Source organism: Rattus rattus, chromosome 9 (assembly GCF_011064425.1).
Source record: "Rattus rattus isolate New Zealand chromosome 9, Rrattus_CSIRO_v1, whole genome shotgun sequence".
Lineage (NCBI taxonomy): Eukaryota > Metazoa > Chordata > Mammalia > Rodentia > Muridae > Rattus > Rattus rattus.
The window spans coordinates 68,799,323-68,820,814 of record NC_046162.1 but is presented as its reverse complement, the minus strand read 5'-3'; the positions used below and the strand labels follow the sequence as shown (position 1 = coordinate 68,820,814).

General features: G+C 51.7%; 1 protein-coding gene across 1 annotated transcript; it reads right to left on the bottom strand.

Moving 5' to 3' along the window:
• Positions 1-289: 289 nt before the first annotated feature.
• Positions 290-17,130, bottom strand: Fads6 (fatty acid desaturase 6). Its single transcript, XM_032913629.1, has 6 exons — positions 16,864-17,130; positions 16,091-16,257; positions 4,751-4,931; positions 3,764-3,951; positions 2,711-2,890; positions 290-2,192 (listed from the first exon to the last, which is right to left on the bottom strand). Exons 1-6 carry the CDS (start codon positions 17,024-17,026, stop codon positions 2,043-2,045), a joined length of 1,029 nt encoding a protein of 342 aa, XP_032769520.1. The 5' UTR covers positions 17,027-17,130; the 3' UTR covers positions 290-2,042.
• Between the last annotated feature and the right edge of the window lie 4,362 nt (positions 17,131-21,492).

Below are 21,492 nucleotides of genomic sequence, written 5' to 3'. Positions count from 1 at the left end.
TGGGTTCGGTCCCCAGCTCCGGAAAAAAACAAACAAACAAACAAACAAAAAAAAAAATCAAAACAACAAACACAGAACCAAGTAAATCTCTGTTTGTGGTGAGAAAACGTCAGCTAGGACCGTCCTCCCCAGCACTGATGTGCCCTTTTGATACTCTCAGTTACGACCTCCGGCTCCCTGACGTCTGCATTCCTAGTCACACTGTATGTGTAGGTATAGTCAGGTCTGAGGCTGCCCTGGAGTGAACCCCATTCAGGCCCAGATCAATAACAATGAGTCACGGGTTTCGTATTTGGATAGTTTTAATCATTAGCTTACGGTATGCTGCCAGGACCCTTTTCTATCCTTGCATTTTTCAGAGGGAGAATTTGCCAGTGACAATCACGCGCTCAGACCTTAAGGCCCCCTCTGAACTCGCTAATGCATTTCAAATGGGCAGCAGTAGCCGGTAGCAAAGCCGGAGGGGGTGGCCTGGATCCAGAACTGCTGTGAGCCAACGTCCCAGCAGTGAACAGATGGTACACGCTCAACAGGAAAGAGTCCTGAGCAGAGATAAGGAGCCAGGGAAGCATGGAGTGGCCAGCAGCAGCTAGAAGCCTCTGCCAGGCCAGGCCCTGCCCAGAGGGAGCCCAAAGGAGAGGCCGGCCAAGAGCCATAGCTGGAGGAAAGGGCCCCGGAAGAAGTTGTGCTCTCAGCTAGAGGAGGGTGGGGAGAAGACAGGGGAAGGATTGTCAGTCCAGTGGCAGCTGCATCTGTCTAGGGCACGTCAGTCCCCACCCAGAGATGGGTTCCAACAGGCTGGTCTGCCCATCCCAGTTGACCCTCCCATCACCAGAGCAGCACACCCTCCCATCCAGTGAGTTAACTAGAACGACCTCCGTGGTCTCAATCAAGGAGAGTTTTGTCACTTGGGAGACAGTTGGCTATATCAGGAGACATTTTTGAGTGTCGTGATTTGGGCTCTCAACACCTAGTCAGTAAAAGCCAGTGCTCAGCACAGTCTGCCAAGAATCAGCCAAAGAAAATGCCAGAGTGGGGAGGTGAGAAGCCAGGTTATGACCTAACAATGGCCCCGGTCTCCTGGAGCGTGCAGGTCTAACCTCATCCTTCCACTGATCCCTCTCTGCTTTGCTGTCTCACTGAAGTGGTGCCCAGCTTCTCTCTGTTGCCCGTTTGGCTGGATCTCAGTGTTGTTCCCCAGCTTGGCTTCCTTCTAGGTTTGGCATCAGAGGCCCCCTTATATTCCTACCCAGCTTGCAATCTTCTCTCCCACAGCCAAGCCCTTGTCTTCAACTCTCCTATCTCACTACCCCACCCTCACCCCACTTTTCATCCCTCCCCATCCTCCCAGCCCAGTCCCAGGTCACCTCCTCCAGTCTCAACCGCCTCCCAGTAATTCTGTCACCCAGGCTGGAGTCTTCTGAACATGGAACAAAACAGAGCTGTTTAGAGCTAGCCGAGGTCACGCTCAAAGCCAGCAGTTCCTTCTCCGATTTTGTCCCCGGGTTTGCTCCCCTCTGGAGCACTTCCCTGGAAATACATTCCCTTTTATCTCACGGACTCTGTGTGTCCTGGAGCTGCTGAGACCAGTGTGGCACAGGCTCCTTCAGTTGAAGAGTGGGGGGCGGGGGAGAGTGTCTGCTAAAAACATGGCCTCACCCTGCTGACCCTAGGGAGAGGAGCCTGGGGGACTTAAACCTCAGAGGGTACAGGAAGAAGCAACAGCCTGAGCACCAAGGAGGTCTGAGCCGAGGAGGCTGGCTCTATCTCTGTACCTCCCGCTCCTGGACACAGGATCCCACCTCACCTGTCACCAGCCCCCTCGGCCCTACCCTCTGGATCAGATGCAGCAGAAAGAAGGATTCTAGATGGAGTCATCTGAGGCCTAGGAAGATCAGGACACACAGCCTCTGGATTGCTTTCAGTTCTTCTCCCAACACTCTTCCCCAATTCAGATCCCAGACGTCTCCAGGCCCACCAGTCCCCACCAAGGGCCAGCAGTACAGGAGGGCCAGGACTGGGCTAGGGAGTGGGCCCAGCCTTCACTGCAGCCCCACCAGCTCAGTGATGGGCGGGACATGCACCATGAACTCCTCATAGCGACTGAGAAACAGCTGAAATCGAGCCAAGTACGAGTCTTCATTATAGGGTAGCCTCTTGTCGTGGAGAAACTTGGATACCACGGGCTTCACCTGAGACAGAGTTGCAGGAGAACCCTCTGAGTCACAGGCCTGCCTACCCCAGGAGCCCTCCTCTGTTCAACCATAGCCATGACCTGCTTGGGAAAGCAAGGAGTTCACGTGTGGAGGAGCTTCCACATCCTTCTACCACACCCTAGCGGGGAGCAATGGCCTCTCACCCTCATCCCCCCCTCCACAGCCCAAGGGATGAACACACTCCCTGCCCCTGCCAAGCATCTTCTTTGGGTCAAACATCCCAAATCTAATTTCATCCACAAAGCCATCAGGGTGAACCCTGTCCCTACCCACTCTACAGACCTGGAAACTAAGGCTCAGCGAACTCGCCCAGAGTCACACTGCTACTAGGAAACCCAGGTGACTCTGGTCTAAACCCTATGTTGTCACTTGTACCCCAGGTTGCCCTCCCTGGGTAACTTTCCAGGAGGTACTCAGGGTATAGATGTACCCGGAGGTTCCCACCGCCCGCCCTCAGATGGGCCCTTCCACCCCGCCCACCCAGCCCTTGGCACCTTCAAGCACATGTGGTCGGAGAGCCAAGGGAAGAGGTGGTGCTCCACATGGCAGCTGATGAGGGAGTGGCCGAACGCCCAGTCCAGCACTGGCTGCCGGGGCAGGTTCAGAACCCCCAGCGTCATCATGTGAATCCGCCTGGGCTTCTTGTCCGGGGAGAACATAGGCAATCCGATGTGCTGCAACAGACACGTGGGTCACACGCTGCAGGGGCTTAGGCAGCCCTGTGTCATCTTCGCCAAACGTACAGGGGCCCGTGGGACCCTACAGGCACGCAAGTCTGGAGCTCTAGCCCGGCTCCTGTGCTAACCCAGTCTTTCCCACATCTAGGCCTCTCTCCCTCTGGACCATGAAGGGATTCGCCGATGTATTTTTTCAGAGCTCGGGTATTCGGAAGTCCGTGACTCTCGCTGCTTGGCTGCTTGCTCTTGTGACCCTATGTGCCTCACAGCCGAGGCTTGCTTCTTCTACCTCTCTCGCTCAAGTAAAGTGAGGGCCCAGTCAATGCCATGAAGCAGTTGTCAAGGGCAGGGCAGGAGATGGAGGGCCTCTGAGAACAGCCAGGAGTTCAGCCAGAGTCTATAGGGAGATCTTCCTACCGCTCTACAGATAAAGACTCTTGTTAGATCCCTCTACGCCTGGCACACAACACAGCCAATTTCTTCAGTCTCTCATTGTGTCCATCTGCCTGTCTCGATTCAGGTGAGGTACCTGGTCACCTCCAAGTTCTCTAGACCCAGGGTGGGGCCTAGTGGAGAAGGTGCTTGTACGGACTACTTGAATGAAACAGTAGAAGAGGAGGCACAAACGTGAGCCTGAATGATGAGTAGGGTTTAGACTGGAGAAGAAAGCAGGGAGGGCCTTTCCAGGACCAGGCAAAGGCCTCATTGAAACCCCAACTTCCTGTGGTGACCCACAGTGACAGGGGAGGGGCAGGAATTGAGAGAAGCCTCCTTTGATGACCGCTCCCTCCCCCTAACCGTTGGGTCTAGCCTGCTGTTAGAACCCTGTAGAACCCTCTTCATTGGCTGAATCCAGAAGGCCGGGCTTACCTGGAAGATATTGACGTGGAGGTAGGGGTGGGCCAGCAGGGACCTGGCGAGCAGCATGCAGGCCAGCGCTGAAGCAGGACTCTTGAAGCCCGACACGTTCATGAACAGCCAGTAATGAGAGTAAAGGCCCAGGCAAATGAAGCCCAAAGCCCGCAGTGCCGTCTTCGGCTCTTCCTTCCTCAAATGCTCTGTGAGAGAAGCAAGAAGTAACATGAGGGGGAACCATCATGAGCTGGCTCCGTGGTAACCGCGAGTGTTCAGGTAGAGGGGTGCTCTGGTTGTGCTCAGTGAGCCCCAGATAACACGACGTCTGCCCTTTGAATGAATGAGGAATACCAAGCGCCCTAGCCAAGGTCAAGGTCTACTCCATAGCCCTGTTCTCCTACCACTGGGCATTGTCCCCCAATAGCAACAACTACAGCCTGCAGTGTGGTTTGTACGGGACAGCTACAAAGTAGTGCCCCTGCACTCTCTAAGATTTTATGTTATAAACATGTGGTGTGTGTGTGGTGTGCATGTGCGTGCGTGTGCACGTGTGTACATAAGTGCTGGTGCCCGTGGAAGCCTGAGGGATTGACTGATTCCCCCCAAAGCTGGAAGTTACAGGGGATTGTAACCATCCCAGTATGGATGCTAGGAGTTGAGGTCTGAACCTCTGGGATAACAGGAAGAGGGCCCTCTTAACCTCTAAGCCATCTCTCCAGCCCTGACATACACTCTCTCACATCTGTTGGCCTCCCTGTCCTTTTCACACTCTCCTTGAAGAACCTGAGGCAAGAAGGTCAAATTACCTGGCCCCTAGTCACCAGCCAGGAATCGAAGAACTGACCTGGTCCGGGGGTTCTTTCCACCCCACCTGTCTGCCCTTGACAGTCTTGACTCGTGGCTCCGAGCTATGTCCACAAGCAGGATCCACAAAGCCAGGAAGGAAGGAAGGAAGGGGTTGGCAGAGCAGGTCTTTTCGGAACACTCAAATCCAGAACTTACCAAGAGCTACCAGTGGCGTTAGGAGGGGGACCAAAAGCGGTCCAAGGAACATGTAGACGTAGCGGTTGAGGAGAGGCATCTTCCATGTGCTGGAGTCTCCCAGACCCAACACGTTGGTGTAACCGTGGTGCATATTCACGTGGTTGAACTTAGCAAACTCTGCAGGAAAGGCTGTGCATACCTAGAAGGGCACAAAAGGGGTCCCTCGGGCACAACTGAATGAAGCAGAACCCAATCCTCCCCTCCCCCGTCACTCCTGATCCCTCCTCCTCTGTATCCACAGCTAATCCACCCTGTCCCCCATCTGTCAAGCATCTCGACCCCAGACTGACCACACACTGCCTTATACTCAGTGAGGCTCCAAGAGAGCATTTAAAGACAGGGAGGTGGAAACCCTGGATCACCACTCCCCCCTCCCCCCGTCAACGCGGGTGACACTGGAATCCGCCGCACAATCTTGTGTGCAGGCCTGGGAAACAGCTGCACCTTCTGCACTCCTCGGCAGCCTGAGCTCAGAGCAGCAAGGAAGGGTTTCCAGGCCTTGAAGGTGGTCGGATGGCGGGGCGCATGGAGGTCATGACCTGAAGAGCCCACAACTCAACCCACCTCAATGTGGGAGGAGCGTCAAGGCACTAGCACGCTCTGAGCCAATGGGAGGGATTCTCCGTTGCCACTCAGAAAAGCTCAGCACAGCCGCCAGTTCTGACTCCAAGGAGAGCAATCACTCTGAATGCAAAAGAGGTGCTAGGCTGTTTCATATGCAAATATATGCAGATGAACAGGCAGATGTAAGGCTTCAAGAGTTTTATCCAGGCCAGAAGGCTTTGCTGACTTTGGTGAAGATGGCTTCCTGTTTCCAGGAGAAGGAGAAGCTGCCCAAGACCGGCTGCTGTGAGGTGGGTTGACTGCAGGGACGTGTCCTGAGCACCAGGTCTCAGAGTCAGGCCTGCCTTGTCCACTGGCTCACCAGTGTGTGTTTCATACCCGGGGCTGTCCCACGTACTGGAAAAAGCTAATCCCTTTTTTAAAAAAAAGATTTATTTATTTTATGTGAGTACACTGTAGCTATTTTCAGACAGATCAGAGAAGGCCATTGGATCCCATTACAGATGGTTGTGAGCCACCATGTGGTTGCTTGGGATTTGAACTCAGGACCTCCAGAAGAGCAGTCAGTGCTCTTAACCACTGAGCCATCATCTCTCCAGCCCAAGCTAATTCCTTTTATTTGTTTCATTAATTAATTAATATGTGTGTGTGTGTGTATTGTGTGGTGTGTGTGTATTGTGTGCTGTGTGTGTGTATTGTGTGCTGTGTGTGTGTATGTGTGTGTGTGTATGTACGTGCTCGAAAATAAATGCCATGATGCATGTGTGGAGGTCAGAGACAACTTGTGGAGTCAGTTCTCTTCTGCCACCTTCACGCAGGTTCCGGGGATCAAACTCAGGTCACCAGGATTGAATGGTTTTATCTTCTGAGCTGTCTCTGTGGTACCAACTCCTTCTCCCCCTGCACACCAACAGTAACTGTGCTTGGAGAGAGTGGTGACTTGAAGGAGACATTCATGTGCTTGAATGCTTGGCCCATAGGGACTTGGCATTAGTAGGAGGTGTGGCTTTGTTGGAGTGGGTGTGGCCTCATGGGAGGAAGTGTGTCACTGTAGACGGGCTTTGAGGTCTTATATATGCTCAAGCTACTCCCAGACACGGTCTCCCCCTTCCTGCCTGTGGATCAAGATGTAAAACCCTCAGCTCCTTCCCCAACACCATATCTGCCTGGATGCTGCCATGTGTCCCACCATAATGATAACGGACTGAACCTCTGAAACTGTAAGCCAGCTCCAATGAAATGTCCTTTATAACCGTTGCCTTGGTAATGGTGTCTGCTCATAGCAATAAAACCTAGCTAAGACAGAGAGCCAGTGGCAGAACCAGCCTGGTGTCAGGTACTGGGAGGTACCGGAAGGCTTCTCAGCAAGGGTCCCAGGCACAAACCCAGGCCCTCGGGTGTGATTTGTGTGTGATTTGTGTGCCGTGACTTGTGACCTGACACCCACTTGCAGAGCCAATGAGTGATTTTGCCATGTGCTGTGAAGAAGAACTGATCTGAGCCTATCTAGGTCCCTCCTCTGTGTGTGTGTGTGTGTGTGTGTGTGTGTGTGTGTGTGTGTGTGTGTGTGTCCAGGCGTGAGTATGCACGCATGCCCAAGTGTCCACTGAGGCCAGAACTGGGCATCTGAGTCCCTGGAGCTGGAGTTACAAGATGGTTGTAAGATGCCCAAAATGGGTGCTAGTCTCCGAACTGTCCAAGGGCTCTACACCCCACCCAGCCCCCTCAGTCTCATTTAGATGCTCTCTCCTGTCAGAAAGGAGGAGGGGCTTAGGAGAAAGGTGAGTTGTATGTTTTGTGTGCCATTTTCCTATCCACTCAAGGACAATGGAAATGAGCACATGCCGCTGAGTTCTCTGTAAAATGGGTTCCTTTCCTTCTGTAAAATGGGTTCCTTTCTTTCTGTAAGCTGCCTTCTTTTTGTTGTTACTGTTTGAGACAGGGTCTTGACATGTAGCCCAGGCTAGCCTAGGACTCTCAGTCTTCCCTGCCTTGGCCTCCTAGGTGCTGGGATTACAGATACATGCTCCCATACCCAGCTGTATATGTAGCCCAGGTTAGCCTGGGACTCTCAGTCTTCCTGCCTTGGCCTCCTAGGTGCTGGGATTACAGATACATGCTCCCATACCCAGCTGTATATGTAGCCCAGGTTAGCCTGGGACCCTCAGTCTCCCTGCCTTGACCTCCTGGATCCTGAGATTACAGATACATACTCCCATACCCAGCTGTAAAGGACCATTTATAAATCTTACCCAAGAGGTTTTTCTCATACAGACCCAGAGAAAGTTCCAGAAACCTCCAGGTTGGTGTGGCTTCTTAATACCATTTGCCAGCCTCTGTGGCTGGTGCCTTCCGGAAGACTCAACAGCTCCCTGTCTACATCATTCACACCCTGAGCACCCAAGGCACGTTGAGAACGGTACGAATGGGGATGGGTTCCCCTTGACAATACTTCATTCACAGTCTGGGGGCCCTCGAAACTCTCACTCATTTATCTTTTCACTCACTAGTTTGTTCTCTCTCTCTTTTTTTTTTTTTTTTTTAAGATTTATTTATTTATTTATTTTATGTACAGTGTTCTGCCTGCATATGTGACTGCAGGCCAGAAGAGGGCACCAGATCTCATTACAGATGGTTGTGAGCCACCATGTGGTTGCTGGGAATTGAACTCATGACCTCTGGAAGAGCAGTCAGTGCTCTTAACCACTGAGCCATCTCTCCAGCCCACTAGTTTGTTCTCTTAAGCATCCTGCAGCACCTGAGGGGCCAAAACTCAAAGCGTTCTCTTCTGGGGCCTCACCACTGTCCCTCCCATATCCTAAGAGCGGTTAAAGCACACCTCTGTCCACCCCAAGCACACTCACACTCAGGCACTTGCTCTTCCCTGAGGAGCACGTGAAAAGCCAGACGGCAGTGATGTGCGTGTCATATTCGGGTGTACGCACGCATGCACGCACACACAGGTGGCTTACTTGAAGCTCAAATTTATCTGATTGCTTTGACGGACAAACCTACTGCTCAGGTGACACCGCTCAGAGCTGGGAAGGGATAACCTACTCCCTGGACACCAGGCCTCGAATTCAGAGATCCGCCTGTGTCCCTGAGTGTTGGCATTTAAGGCCTGGGCTGCCACCACCTGGCCCTACACCCTTCTTTCTAATCCTGCCCATACTGCTGTGCCTGCTCCTGGCCCATTTCAGGAGTGGACACACTATGGCCTTTGCTTCCACCCGGAGACCTAGATTCTGCCCTTGATTCTTCTCCCTCCTCCTGTCTTCCACTAGATGGCGCCTGACCAACATCCTCCTGCACCCCCCATTCCCCCTTCCCTCACCACAGCCTGGACCTGCAATCCCTCCTAGTCTCTTTTCCAGCAGCTTCCAGACAGTTTCCTGCACACAGACTGCAAGTCAGACTAGCAGAGTGACCCAGTTTCAACTTAATTTAGGTTGTGATGTAATTTTATACTTGTTTTTGGTTTCGTTTTGATATTTCAAGACAGGGGTTTCTCTGTGCATCCCTGCCTGTACTGAAATTCATTCTGTAAACCGGGATGGCCTTGGACTCACAGAGATCTGCCCTGCCTCTGCCCCCCGAGTGCCGGGATTTAAGGGCGCAATACCACCATTTGGCTTGTGCTCCGTTTTTAATCCTGTCATGGAATTTTTTTATTTATTTTAGACAAGATCCAGAGCTAGTCCAAACTGGTCTCAAAGTCCCTGTATAACTGAGGAGGACCTTGAATTCCTGGTCCTCCTCAAGCAAGTACTGGGGTTACAGGAAATACCACCAGGCTTGGTTTTATGAAGCACTGAAGATCAAACTTGGGGTCTTGTGCATGTTAGGCAAGGATCCTGTTTGTTTAACAGAAGAAAATTAAAAGGGAGGGGGTACGGTTAGAGAACAAGGGAAGAGACCGATAACTGGGGTGGTGCCTCAGGAGGAGAACTTACCCCCGGACTTTTTTTGAGGCCCGATCTCACTTGTGGCCCTGTCTGGCTTGTAACTCACTATGTAGCCCAGGCTGGCCTTAAACTCACAGTGATCCATCTGCCTCTGCATCTCGAGTGCTGGGAGAAAGGAGTGTTGCACTGTGCCTGGCTACCCCTGACTTTTTGTTTTGTCTTGTTTGTTTGAGACAGGGTTTTTCTGTGTAGCCCTGGCTGTCCTGGAACTCTCTCTGTAGACCAGGCTGGCCTTGAACTCAGAGCTCTGCCCGCCTCTGTCTCCCAAGTACTGGGATCAAAGGTGTGTGGCACTCACCACGGCCTGGCCCTACTGCTGGGCTTTTTAAACTCTGCCTAATCACAAAACAGATAAACCTTTGAAACTAAATCTATTTGGCTACAAGACAAAGTACCGGTTCCTTCGCCTGGGCCCCTGTGAGAGTCTAGTAACTTCCACACACCATACCAGTCCCTCTTCTAAAGTCCCTCCGGGGGGTTGGGGATTTAGCTCAGTGGTAGAGCGCTTGCCTAGCAACCGCAAGGCCCTGGGTTCGGTCCCCAGCTCCGAAAAAAAGAAAAAAACAAAAAAAACAAAAAAAAAACAAAAAAAAAAAAAAAAAAAGTTCCTCCGGGTTTCTCAGCCTCCACATCACTGATATTAAAGCCCAGGTCACTTCCCCCACCCCCACCCATTTTCCTCACCCATGCGTGCCTGCATGTGCCTGTGTGGTGCCTGCATATGCATGCATGTGGATGGATGTGCACATAGGTAAGTGTGCCCGTGGAAGCCCTGAAGTCGATGACATCAGAAAACATCCTCAATCGCTCTTCCTCCTTATTATCTGAGGCAGGGTCTCTCAGATCAACCCAGAGCTTGCTCTGGGGATTCCGCCGTCTCTGTCTCTACTTCCTGCAGCCGGACTTACTGTGGGCTGCCAAACCCCCTCACCTTTTATGGAATCCCTGAGATCCAATCTCCAGTCCTTATGGTTGCGTGGCAAACACTCATCCCCACAGCCTGCTCACGTCACTCGTTATAGGGACAGTGCACCGTGAGAGTCTACACTGGAGATAGTGAGGCAAAGAACCCAGCATACACAGTGCCAACCTTGGCCTCCCTCCCGAATGACACATGGATATAATTACTGGGATTAAACAGGAGTGACTGATCCAATACACCAGATTCCTCTGTCCTACACTGAGATATCCTGTGAGTTTGTAATTATAAGACCTGCAAGTCCGTATATAGCAGTGCATTTTGTACTGAATATCTGCACTGGTCTTCTAAATAAAAATTTAAAAAGAGAGGGAGGGGAGGGGGGAAAGGGGAAATAGGGGAAGGGGAAGGGGAGGGAAGTAAGAAGGGAAGGGGAGGAAGGGGAAGGAAGAGGGGGGAGGGGGAAGAGGAAGGAGAGGAAGGGGAGGGGAAAGGGGGGAGGGGAGGAGGGAAAGGGAGGAGGGAAAGGGAGGGGAGGGAAGGGAGGGGAGGAGGGGGAGGGGAGGGGGAGGGAAAGGGGAGGAGGGAGGGGAGGGAGGGGGGGGGGGAAAGGGGAAAGGGGTAGAGGGAGAATCGGGGAAGGGGGAGGGGAAGGGAGAATATGAATAGTTAAGGGCTGGGGTACAGCTCAAAGACGGTGCATGTATTTACCACACACGAGACCATTTATCTAATCCCTTGCACCAAAAAAGAAAAATAAAGTGTCCATCGTGGCTGACCTTATTCAAATGAGAGCCCGGGATGGGAGCAAGCCGCAAGAGGGTATAGACTACAGCCAGAAGAGAGAGAAAGGATCATGACTAGGCTTGGGGTTCTTTGCCCTTTGTACCACAGGGGACCTGTGGATGGCAACAGGCATTCCCCTGTGTGACGCCCTGTGTGACACCCTCCCGAAAGGGCTCAGCGAGCTGTGCAGGGTTCCTCATGGGCTCCACCTGTGACTCCACCCCACACACAAGCTGAGTTTGCAAGGAGGATTTAAAGAGGAGACAGAATAAAGAGCTTCCAGACTGGCACGGCTGGTTCCCGCCCACTCAGGGGAGCATCCTTGGCTGTGACACCAGCTCGACATTCTTCCCCAGCCAACTCCAAAGATATGCCTAGCAGCCTGGGTGATGTAAGCCGGGTAGAGAACGCTTGCTGAGTAAGGCAGGGAGGGAACATCTTCAGGTAGGCCAGAAAGGGTCCTCAGAGAAACCTCATCTGGTGTGCACCAGGGTACATGGTTTTGAATACAGCCTAGAGGGGTAGCCCTAGTCTATTCTAGCCGTTTCAGCTTTCCATAGTCACTGGAGAAAGAGCCTGGTCCCACACCAGCTCAGACCCAGTGGGCCCTAAGACAATACTATCAAATGCTGGATTGACAAGAAAAGTACTCAGCTGATGACCAGAGCTGCAGACTCTAGACCCCCCCTAAGGAACACAGATGTTCTAAGACCAGATGTTCTAAGAGATGGTGTCACCAGAGGATGACAGAAATGGTGACAAGGGAAGGATGAAAGGAGAAGATAGCAGGATTAAAAGTGACAACCAGTGGTCCAGGAAGGGTCCCATGTACCCTCTGAGGTACCCGGGCCACGAGCGCCTGTCCTTTTTGCCAGGTAACCCGATACAAACAACTGCACTGCCCTGGCAGGCTCTGCAGCCTCTCAGGTGACACACACAAAACAATAAACAAACACTGTGGGAAGCAGCTCCATGCCGCCCTTTTGACTGGTGGTGAATCGCCCCAGGAAGAATCACAAGGCCACACTATGGCTCATGGAAGGCCTAGCAAGTCTGTACCCGTCTCATCCAGTACCCTCGAAGGGTTAACGGGGAGGCCTGTGCTATCACGTTCTAGATTCCATGAAGAAACCAACCCCAGATATAGAATTAACCACCTTGCTCAAGGTCAGGGCAACCACTGGGCCTGGGACTCCAATCAAGGCACAAAGTTGCAAAGAGATTGCCCCACACACTGCCAGCTAGGCAGGGCTGAGCTGTACTCCCCGATAGGTAGGAACCACTCCAAGAGAGGAGCCCAAGTCAGGCCCTAAGATTGGAAAATGGAGACGCTTCCCTGACTAGGTTACTCAGAGAGTATGGCTGACAAAATTAGTTGGGCCCACAGCTCACCAAAGCCCAGCAGTGTAGCCCACAGTGCCACAGCATGGGAGGAGACTCCAGGCCTTTCCTCCCAAGCCACAAAACATAGGCTTTCAGGAACCGCCCCCCCCCCAACCCCCACCTCTCTCTGCCTCTCTGCACACCCCCCCCCCGCCCTGCCCCACACCATTGGCTAACTTCCCCTAGACCTTGTCCCCGAGTGGAATGCAAGGTCGTGGTAGACAAACACCCATAGAAGAGCTGCTAAGAACTTGGGTGGAAAAAAAAAATGAAGCGAACATGAGACCATCAGACAGGAGTTCACACAGGACAAAGCTGCGTGCAACCCACAGAACTCAGAACTCAGCCCTAAGGCTGTTTGGGTTCCCGCGGGTCCTACTGCAGTGGGTTTCTGAAGAAGTCCCAGCAATCTGGGAAGACATTTCAACAGCAGCGTCTCAGATCCTTGCCTCCACTGAGCACGTACGACAGCTCCTCTGTTCCCCGAGGCCGAGTCAGAAGCCCTCACGCTGAATCAGACATCAGTAACTCCAGAAACCTGGGACCAGTGCTTCAGAGTAACCTCTGCACGGCAAACCCCTTGTAATCCAAGACTGGTCGCCTTTATTAGTCCCCAGCTGCCGCAGACACCTAGCGCTCAGCACTTCAGAAAACCAAGCAGAGCTCAGTCTGTGCTCTGAGTCCCAGCATTAAGATGCCGTCCACATAAATGATGCAGGGATATCCATCACCCCTGTCTCCCCTGGCAGGTTACAGACCTTGACCCCAGGGACCAACCTGTGCCTATTAGTCTGGGCTGACCCAGAGCTTCCTGGAAAGGGAAGTATCTTAAAACTGACCGTAGGAACCCTTGGCCTTTCAGAAACTTAGGCTGGTAAGAGAAGGCATGAGAGGAAAGGAGAGGACAGGGAATTCTGGGTAAGAATGTTTCCACCACACAATCGATGTGATATGTCAAAAGGTGTGTGCATGTGTATGTGTGGGTGTATCTCTGTGTGTGTGTGTGATTGGTATGTGTACATGTGTGTATGGGGGTGGGGCTCTTGTGTGTGCGTATAGGTATGTGTATATGGTGGCCTGAATGGAATGGGCACCATAGGTTTGTAGGGAGTAGCACTATTCAGGAGGTGGGGACTTGGTGGCAGAGTGTGTCACTGCGAACAGGGTTTGAGGTTTCAGATGCCCAAGCCAGGTCCTGCCTCCCTCTCTCTCCTCCTGCTGCCTGCCTATCCAGATCTAGAACTGCCAGCGATGTCTCCAGCACCATGTCTACCCCCCACTCCTCCATGCTTCCCGCCATGACACTACTGGACAAAACCTCTGAACTGTAAGCCAGCCCCAATGAAATGTTTTCCTCAAGAGTTACTGTGTTCCTGATAGGTAGGGCCAGGGAGCCATGGGACCAAGGGAAGCAGGCAGGAGCAAGAGTGGGGTTGAGGCGCGTTCTGGAAATCTTGTCCTGCATGTCCCTGAGCATGTAGTCCTGTGCCCTCCCCCACTTTTGTCCCACTTGAGGAGGTCAGGTAGCAGTAGCCAGGTTAAACTTCCCTTCCCCTTATAAGGACATGCCCAACAGCACCTGGAATTCCTCCAGATGCTAATGAGGATCCTCAGCACCTCCCTATGCTAATGAGGACACCTCAGCACATCCTCCCTATGCTAATGAGGCATCCTCAGCACCTCCCTATGCTAATGAGGCATCCTCAGCAATGGCCCTGGCCAATGATGTACACTCACCCCACAGCTCCTATTCACCCCCAAAGGTTTAAATAGCCTTGTTCCCCCCCCCAATTAAACAAGAGGTCTCACAGATGCCTCTCTCCCGAGAGTCTCTTCCTACTGCCTAAGGGGTGTGTGTGTGTGTGTGTGTGTGTGTGTGTGTGTGTGTGTGTGTGTGTGTGCACAGAGTCATATAAAAAGCTACATGAAGGCTGGAGAGATGGCTCAGTGGTTAAGAGCGCTGACTGTTCTTCCAGAGGTCCTGAGTTCAAATCCCAGGAACCACATGGTGGCTCACAACCATCTGTAATGGGATCTGATGGGTTTGAAAACAGCTATAGTGTACTCATAACTAAAATAAATAAATCTCTAAAAAAAGAAAAAGAAAAAACTACATGATTCAGGGGGCAGAAGAGATGGCTCAAGAGTAATGGCTGCTCTTCCAGAAGACCCGGGTTCCATTCCCAGCGTCCATGCGGTGTAGCTCACAGCCACATGTAACTCCAGGTCCTGGGGATCCATCCGCTGCCCTCTCTGGCCTTCGTGGTCGTTGTATACATGTAGCACTCGCATAGACAGGCAGTTGCACACATCTCCACTCAGCAGGATCACTCAGCTGTTAAACTTGCTGCCAAGCCTAAGGGCCTGAGCTGGAATCCCAGGACCCAAACGGTGCCAAGAGAACACTGAGAAGTAGAGAGACGGCTCAGCAGTTAAGAACACTGACTGCTCTTCCAGAGGTCCTGAGTTCAATTCTTAGCACCCACATGGTGGCTCCCAACCATCTGTAATGGGATCTGATACCCTCCTCTGGTGTGTCTGAAGACAGCGACAGTGTACTCACATACATGAAACAAACCAAACCAAACAGAGAACCGTTGCATGTTGTCACCTGACCTTCACTTGTGTGCCATGACTCATGGAACCCTCCCACACACACATACAAAACAAATAGGTAAGTGTAATAAAAATGTATAAAATTAAAAATAGCTGCATGAATAAAAAGGGGTCGGTTGGTCTCCACAGTGAGACCTTTCCAGAAAGGCCTGTCCCTACTAGCAGCTTCCTCATCTATCCCAAAGGGGCCGTGTGGCTAGGTGAGAGTCCCATGAAGTAGAAGAGAGAACAAGTTTGGTAGAGGATCTGGGAAGATCTGAAAAACAATTTGTCCAGACACCTTTGCCTTCCTGGCAAGTGCACAGGTGAGAAGGCCTAGCAAGGAGGAGGCATGGAGGAGGAGAGCCAAATGCTGTCTGGAGGTTACAGGAGCAAGGAGCATCTCAAGATGGCTTAGCCATCGGCAGGTATAAGAGCAGGCTGCAGGGCTAGAGTGCTGTGACACTGTCCCCCAACACTCACTGCCTCCAACATCTCGACACACGCCCTGGTTCCACTCTTTGCCCACCCTTCAGACACTAAGACCTGACTGCAGAACCCAGAGACTTCTGTGAGGCCCCGGAGCAAGACTGGCCAGTTGCAGGCGTTCTGGAAGAGAAACTCCATCACCTTTGGCCTAGTGCTACAGAGAGGTAAGAAGAGAACTAAGGAGTCAGAGGACAACGAATGGCCCGGGGCGAGAAATGTTTCTGCTGCTCAACCAATGAAGATTATCACAAGATAAGCCACGTTCATCCTCATAGGCAGACATAGGCTACGTAGGATGCAGGACTACTCACTAACACCGACTTCCTCTCAAGTGTTTGGATGAATATACGGGTATGAACGCGTGCGCGCACGCGCACATGCGCGCGCGCGCGGACACACACACACGCGCACGCGCGCGCGCACACACACGCACACACACACACACACACACACACACACACACACACACACACACACACACACACACACCGTACTGCACAGCGCACACTTGATCTACCTATCCACTTCGGCAGCTCCTTGCCCCTGTGAATGGATACACAGTGTTGCCTAGCAACTGCCCCATCCCGCCAGGCTCACCTCCACAAAGAAAATCATCAAGATCTTGCTCCAGCGTTTGGACTCTGTGAGGGCACTGTGAGTAGCCAGGTGGCTGCCTTTGACCGTGAGTGTATAGTGGCTCACACCCAAGATTGTAATGCCAGTGGCAAAGGCCAGAACATTATGGAAGCGTAGGCACAGGAACCCTGCAAAGAGGAGGACCAAGAATCAGGATCTTTTGCCATCTTTTGAAAATACGGGTCCAGACACACATGCACACACTTTCCCAAATCCCGAGCCAAAGAGGGTCAGCCTTCGGCCTGTGATAGATTCCTCTAAGGCCTGAGGTGGGTGGTTTGATTTTCTCTGTAGGATTTGGGACACAAAATATCCCCACTAGGCTTTCTAAGGACATTTGCTGTCCTCATTCTGTCAGGTCACCCTCCTGAGCCCCAGCCAGAGCAGAGATGGGGACTGGATGTCACTGAGCCGTTAGACCTCTAGAGATGCAGAGCGTTTCCTCAGTCCTTCTCTGCCCATCTCCGGGGTCCCCCACAGAACATGCTCTTCCCTTCTTCCCAGGTCACTCTCCCCTTCCCCACCCACTCACGGCTTCTCGTGCAACTTTTTCCTCTACCACTTTCAAGCCTCAGACTTTCTCCCACCTCCAGTAGGACATGAGGTGGACACCCCCAGCTAGACTTTGGAGACTGAGGTGGGATCCAGGATCCTGAAGTACTGAGGCTCCCTTCCAGCCTGCACCACCTTCAGCCATGCGCCACCCCCATCCGCAGCCCGTGCCTCCGTCTCACCAGCCGGCAGGGCGAGCAGGCTGAGAGCGAGGATGGCGCAGTCCACACCGTGGCGCTCCCACCACGAGCTCGCCCGCACCACATCCTGCACCTGACGCTCCAGCTCTTTCAGCAGTGCCTCAGCAGCGCCGTCCCCCGGAGGCGCACTGCGAGTGGGCTCCATGGGCTCCCTGGATGCACCTCGTTGGGGACAAGCGAGGAGCACGGAGGACTCGGGTGTACGCAAGGCTGCTGCGCCGGAGAGAAGACTAAACGCCGGGAGAGGAGGGGAGGAGCAGAGGAGCGGAGGAGCGGAGAGGCGGAGTCACGCACCAGGCTGAGACCTCACTAACCCGAGGTCACCGTGAGAGGCGCGGGGTACCTTCTGCCACGCACAGCCGTGACCTGTGACCTAGGCGGGGCCTAGAAGCAGCCTCCACTGCCAGCCCGTGGCACCAAAGCAGCTGGGGAGGGAGGAGTCAGAGTGGTGCAGGGGGTGGGGAAGTGACCCTGAGACAAGGTGTAGAGGGAACAGGACTGGGGCAAAGTGGAAGACCCTCAAAGGCCTTAAGTGTTCACCCACGTCCTCTCAGTCTGCATCTCCGGTTCGTTGTGCGTTCTTAGCCCCAAAACCCGGGTATTTCTCTTTAAATTTTATTTCATTAAATTATTAATTTGTATGTGTAGATGTATATGGTGTCCACGTGGAGTTCAGAGGATAGCTAACGTGTGTGTGTGTGTGTGTGTGTGTGTGTGTGTGTGTGTGTGTGTGTATGTGTGTGTGTGTGTGTGTGCCCCGCTCGTGGTGCAGGGTGTCCGCTCTGGTTTTTAGTAGAAGTGACTTGTTGAGAGTTGGCTTTGCAGCCAGGCAATGAATGCAGGATCTGGAACAAGCCTGAGACTTGAGAATGTCACATCAATGTTGACCCTGCTGCCACCAATATGACTGAGCTGGTGTGATCGTTTGAGGATAAGCCCCTGACTCCCCTCTCGCTCCCTTTATATCTTCACGGTCCCCCCCCCAATTTCATTTCAAACCCTTAAAAAAAAACCTGACTGAGTCTGGTGTGCTGGAGACAGCAGCGGTTGGTTTCCCAGGAGACCCTTGGGCAGAAGAGCACGTGTGAGGGAGAGCAGGCTATAGCTTGAATTCCTCTCCGGCTTCTCTCCTTCACGGATTCAGCTGTGTTCTTCCAAATTCATGCGTGAAGCCATGGTCTGGCTACACAGTTCTCTCAACTGACCGTGTAGCCTAGGCTGGTCTCAAACCTACCGTCCTTCTGCCCAGCTTCACACATACTGGGACCTGCAATTCTTTCTGAAGGGACAGGATCAAGATCTGAGAGGCCAGTGCCCTTGACTTCTACACACTTAACAGTCGTTGTATATTCCCATGTAGCCCTGTAGAAATGACACCCTGTCGTGTAGTTCAGGTCTTTCTTTCCGACATCTTGGTCCTGGGGTTCAAACTCAAACAGGCCCCACAGTTATCGAATAGCTCAACTCCAAGTCCAGGTCTCTTGTCAACAGATGGTCATGAACAGAGAAAGGTCGCTGCCCTTCTCCCTCCCTTTCTCACACTCGGAGTCCCCACTGCCAGAGGAGAATTTTTAGGGAGGAAGATGCGCAATTTTTTAAAAGTGTAAGAATAGCGATATTGGATTAATTGGGGATCCTGCTGCCTTTATCATAATTAGGACCAAGTTCCTGGTGCTGCCGAGCCTGCCGCCAACCCCCAGCTACCTGGTGTACCTCAGTAATAATAAACTAAAGGGGGGAAGGGCTGAGGTGTCAGGAGAGCTTGGAGGAGGGGGCTACAGAGATGACTCAGCAGTTCAGAGCACTTGCTGCTCTTGCAGAGGACCAGTTTGGTTCCCAGAACCCACAGGGCAGCTCACAATCCTTTGTGACTCTGGTTCCTGGGAGATCCAACATCCTCTTCTGACCCCTGTGTGGTGGACATACGTACACGGCGGCAAAGATTCATAAAATACATTTTGTTTGTTTGTTTGTTTTTACGAGAGCAAAGAGGAGCTTGAAGGAGGCATGTGAGGCAGAGACAGCCTTTTGCTCTTTGGAGCCAGCTAGGCTTAGTTTGAAGGGCCTTGACCTAGGAAAGGGGAGGTGGGTATTTTACATTCTCAAGGGTGGGGGAGGAGCAAGAGCAGAGAAAGACAATGGAAGACTGGTACCAGGGGCTGGAGGTATCTTGACTGGCAGATTTATCTCCAGAGGCTACAGGAGCCACCACAGGCTCTAGACCAGGGGAGGGGATTGTGTAATGTGTTTAGGGGAGGCTTGTCTATATCAGAAAGAGAGGGGGCTGGAGAGATGGCTCAGCCTGCTCTTCCAGAGGTCCTGAGTTCAATTCCCAGCAACCGCATGGTGGCTCCCAACCATCTGTAATGGGATCTGATGCCCTCTTCTGGTGTGTCCGAAGACAGCTACAGTGTACTTATATATAATAAATGAATAAATCTATAAAAAATAAAAACAAAAACCAAAAGAAAAACAAAAAGAGTTAGTGACACTTATTTGTAATTCCAGCACTTAGGAGGCTGGGGTCTGTAGCTATGTGACACGGGCATGGTTTCCTGGGAGTTTAGGGAACTGCTTACCGTCTCTTAGGGCCACCGGGGTTTCCAACCACAGCTCAACCAGGAACCAGGATACCTTTCACAGCCTGCTGCCCCACAGGAGAGCAGACAAGTGAGCCCTGATGCAACGCTAGAGAGAGCAATAAAATGGAGCCACTGGTTCAGGCAACAGCATAGGTAGACAGTCTGACAGATTGAACTGTACGGACCTGTGCCGAAAAAAGCCAGCCTTGAGTCCTCGGTGTAGGACTGCATGCACAGGAAGCATAGGACTGGGCCAGACCAAAACACAGAGACACGGATCAATCCAGCGTTGTTATATGTATGTTAAACTTTAACTCCGATTTGATTGGGTTCATTAAATTTTTCTTTTACATGATGCTGGGACTCAAAGTCCCAGCAAGGTCCCCAGCATGGTACGGGAACTAGTTGGTATCAAGCCTACAATTCTATGTGTTTGTTTTTCTTAAGATTCCATTTTATTTTTTAATACAATGTGACTCTCTCTCTCTCTCTCTCTCTCTCTCTCTCTCTCTCTCTCTCTCTGTGTGTGTGTGTGTGTGTGTGTGTGTGTGTGTGTGTGTGTGGACATGTGCACATGAGTGCAGGTACCTTTAGGTACCAGAAGAGGGCACTAGAGCTGCAGTTACACAGGCAGTCCTGAGCTGTCGGACATGGGAACTAAAATCCCAACTCGGGTCTTCTGTAAAAGCAATACAAGCTCTTAATGGTTGAGCCATTTTTCCAGCTCATGCATTGCTGTTTTTCTTTTTTTTTAATAAAATAATTTTAGGGCTTAACAGTTGAGAGCACTTGTTCTGTGCATTGCAGAGGACCTGGGTTCAGTTCCCAGCATACACATGGTGGCTCAGTTTCATGGGATCTACTTTTCTTCTCTGAGCTCCAAAGGCAACACACACACACGCACACACACATCCAGCCAAATACCCATATACACAAAATAAAATAGGCAAATCTTTTTAAAATGAAAAAATATTTTTAAAGATTTATTTATTTTATTTTACTTATGAGTACACAGTAGCTGTCTTCATACACTCTATAAGAGGGCATTGGATCCCATTCCAGGTGGTTGTGAGCCAACATGCAGTTCCTGGAAATTGAACTCAGGACCTCTGGAAGAGCAGTCAGTGCTCCTAACCACTGAGCCATCTCTCCAGTCCTAAAATGAAAAATATTTTTAGAGTGAAGTTTTCACAGTGGGGTACATAGCTCAGTAGGAAGGTACTTGCCCAGTATACGTGAGGCCTTGAGTTTAATCCCTGATATGGGGGTGCTGGAGGGGAGAGTGGACAATGAGCCTATTAATTAAATGGAATAAAAGCAAATAAATAAATAAAGTTCTTGCTGGGCAGTGGTGCTGGCTGTTAGTACCAGCACTCAGGAAGCAGAGGCAGGCAGATTTCCGAGTTGGAAGGCTAGCCTGGTCTACAGAGCTGGCTCTAGGACAGCCACGGCTACACAGAGAAACCCTGTCTTGACAACGCAAAATAAATAAATAAGTAGAAAGTTCTTCTGCAGTGCATATCAGAAGTGTCAAACGGAGTAAAGGTTAAGAAACAAAAGTTCCTTTGTGGTACCTATCAGAAGTATAATTGGTCAGTTCAGTTCAGAGAAGCCTGGAAAAGAAAACACACGGATTCCATTGGCTGTGGCTGTTGGCAGATGGTTGTGTGTGGATGACTAAGAGGTTGGCTTGCCCACAGCAACTGCTGCTAGAGGGAGGGATGTGGCCCTCTTCTCATTCTGTTTCTCCATGCCATTGTCTTTTCAGCCCTCTGTTCCCTTTCCTGCCTGTGGTTCTGTTTATAAAGGTGAGGATGATGGACTTAATAATCCTGAGATGAATAGCTTCAGGGTTTGGCCACGAATCCATAATAATCTAAACTATCTCCCTGGCTCCTCATGAGAGGCCTGAAGGGCTCAGTGAAGATACCCAAGCAGGTTGGTGTACCTCTGCTTAGAATGGGCTCCGGGCCTGTGGCTGTCTAGAGACAGCCAGAGCCAAGCATAACCATGCCTGTCGTTGGACTTG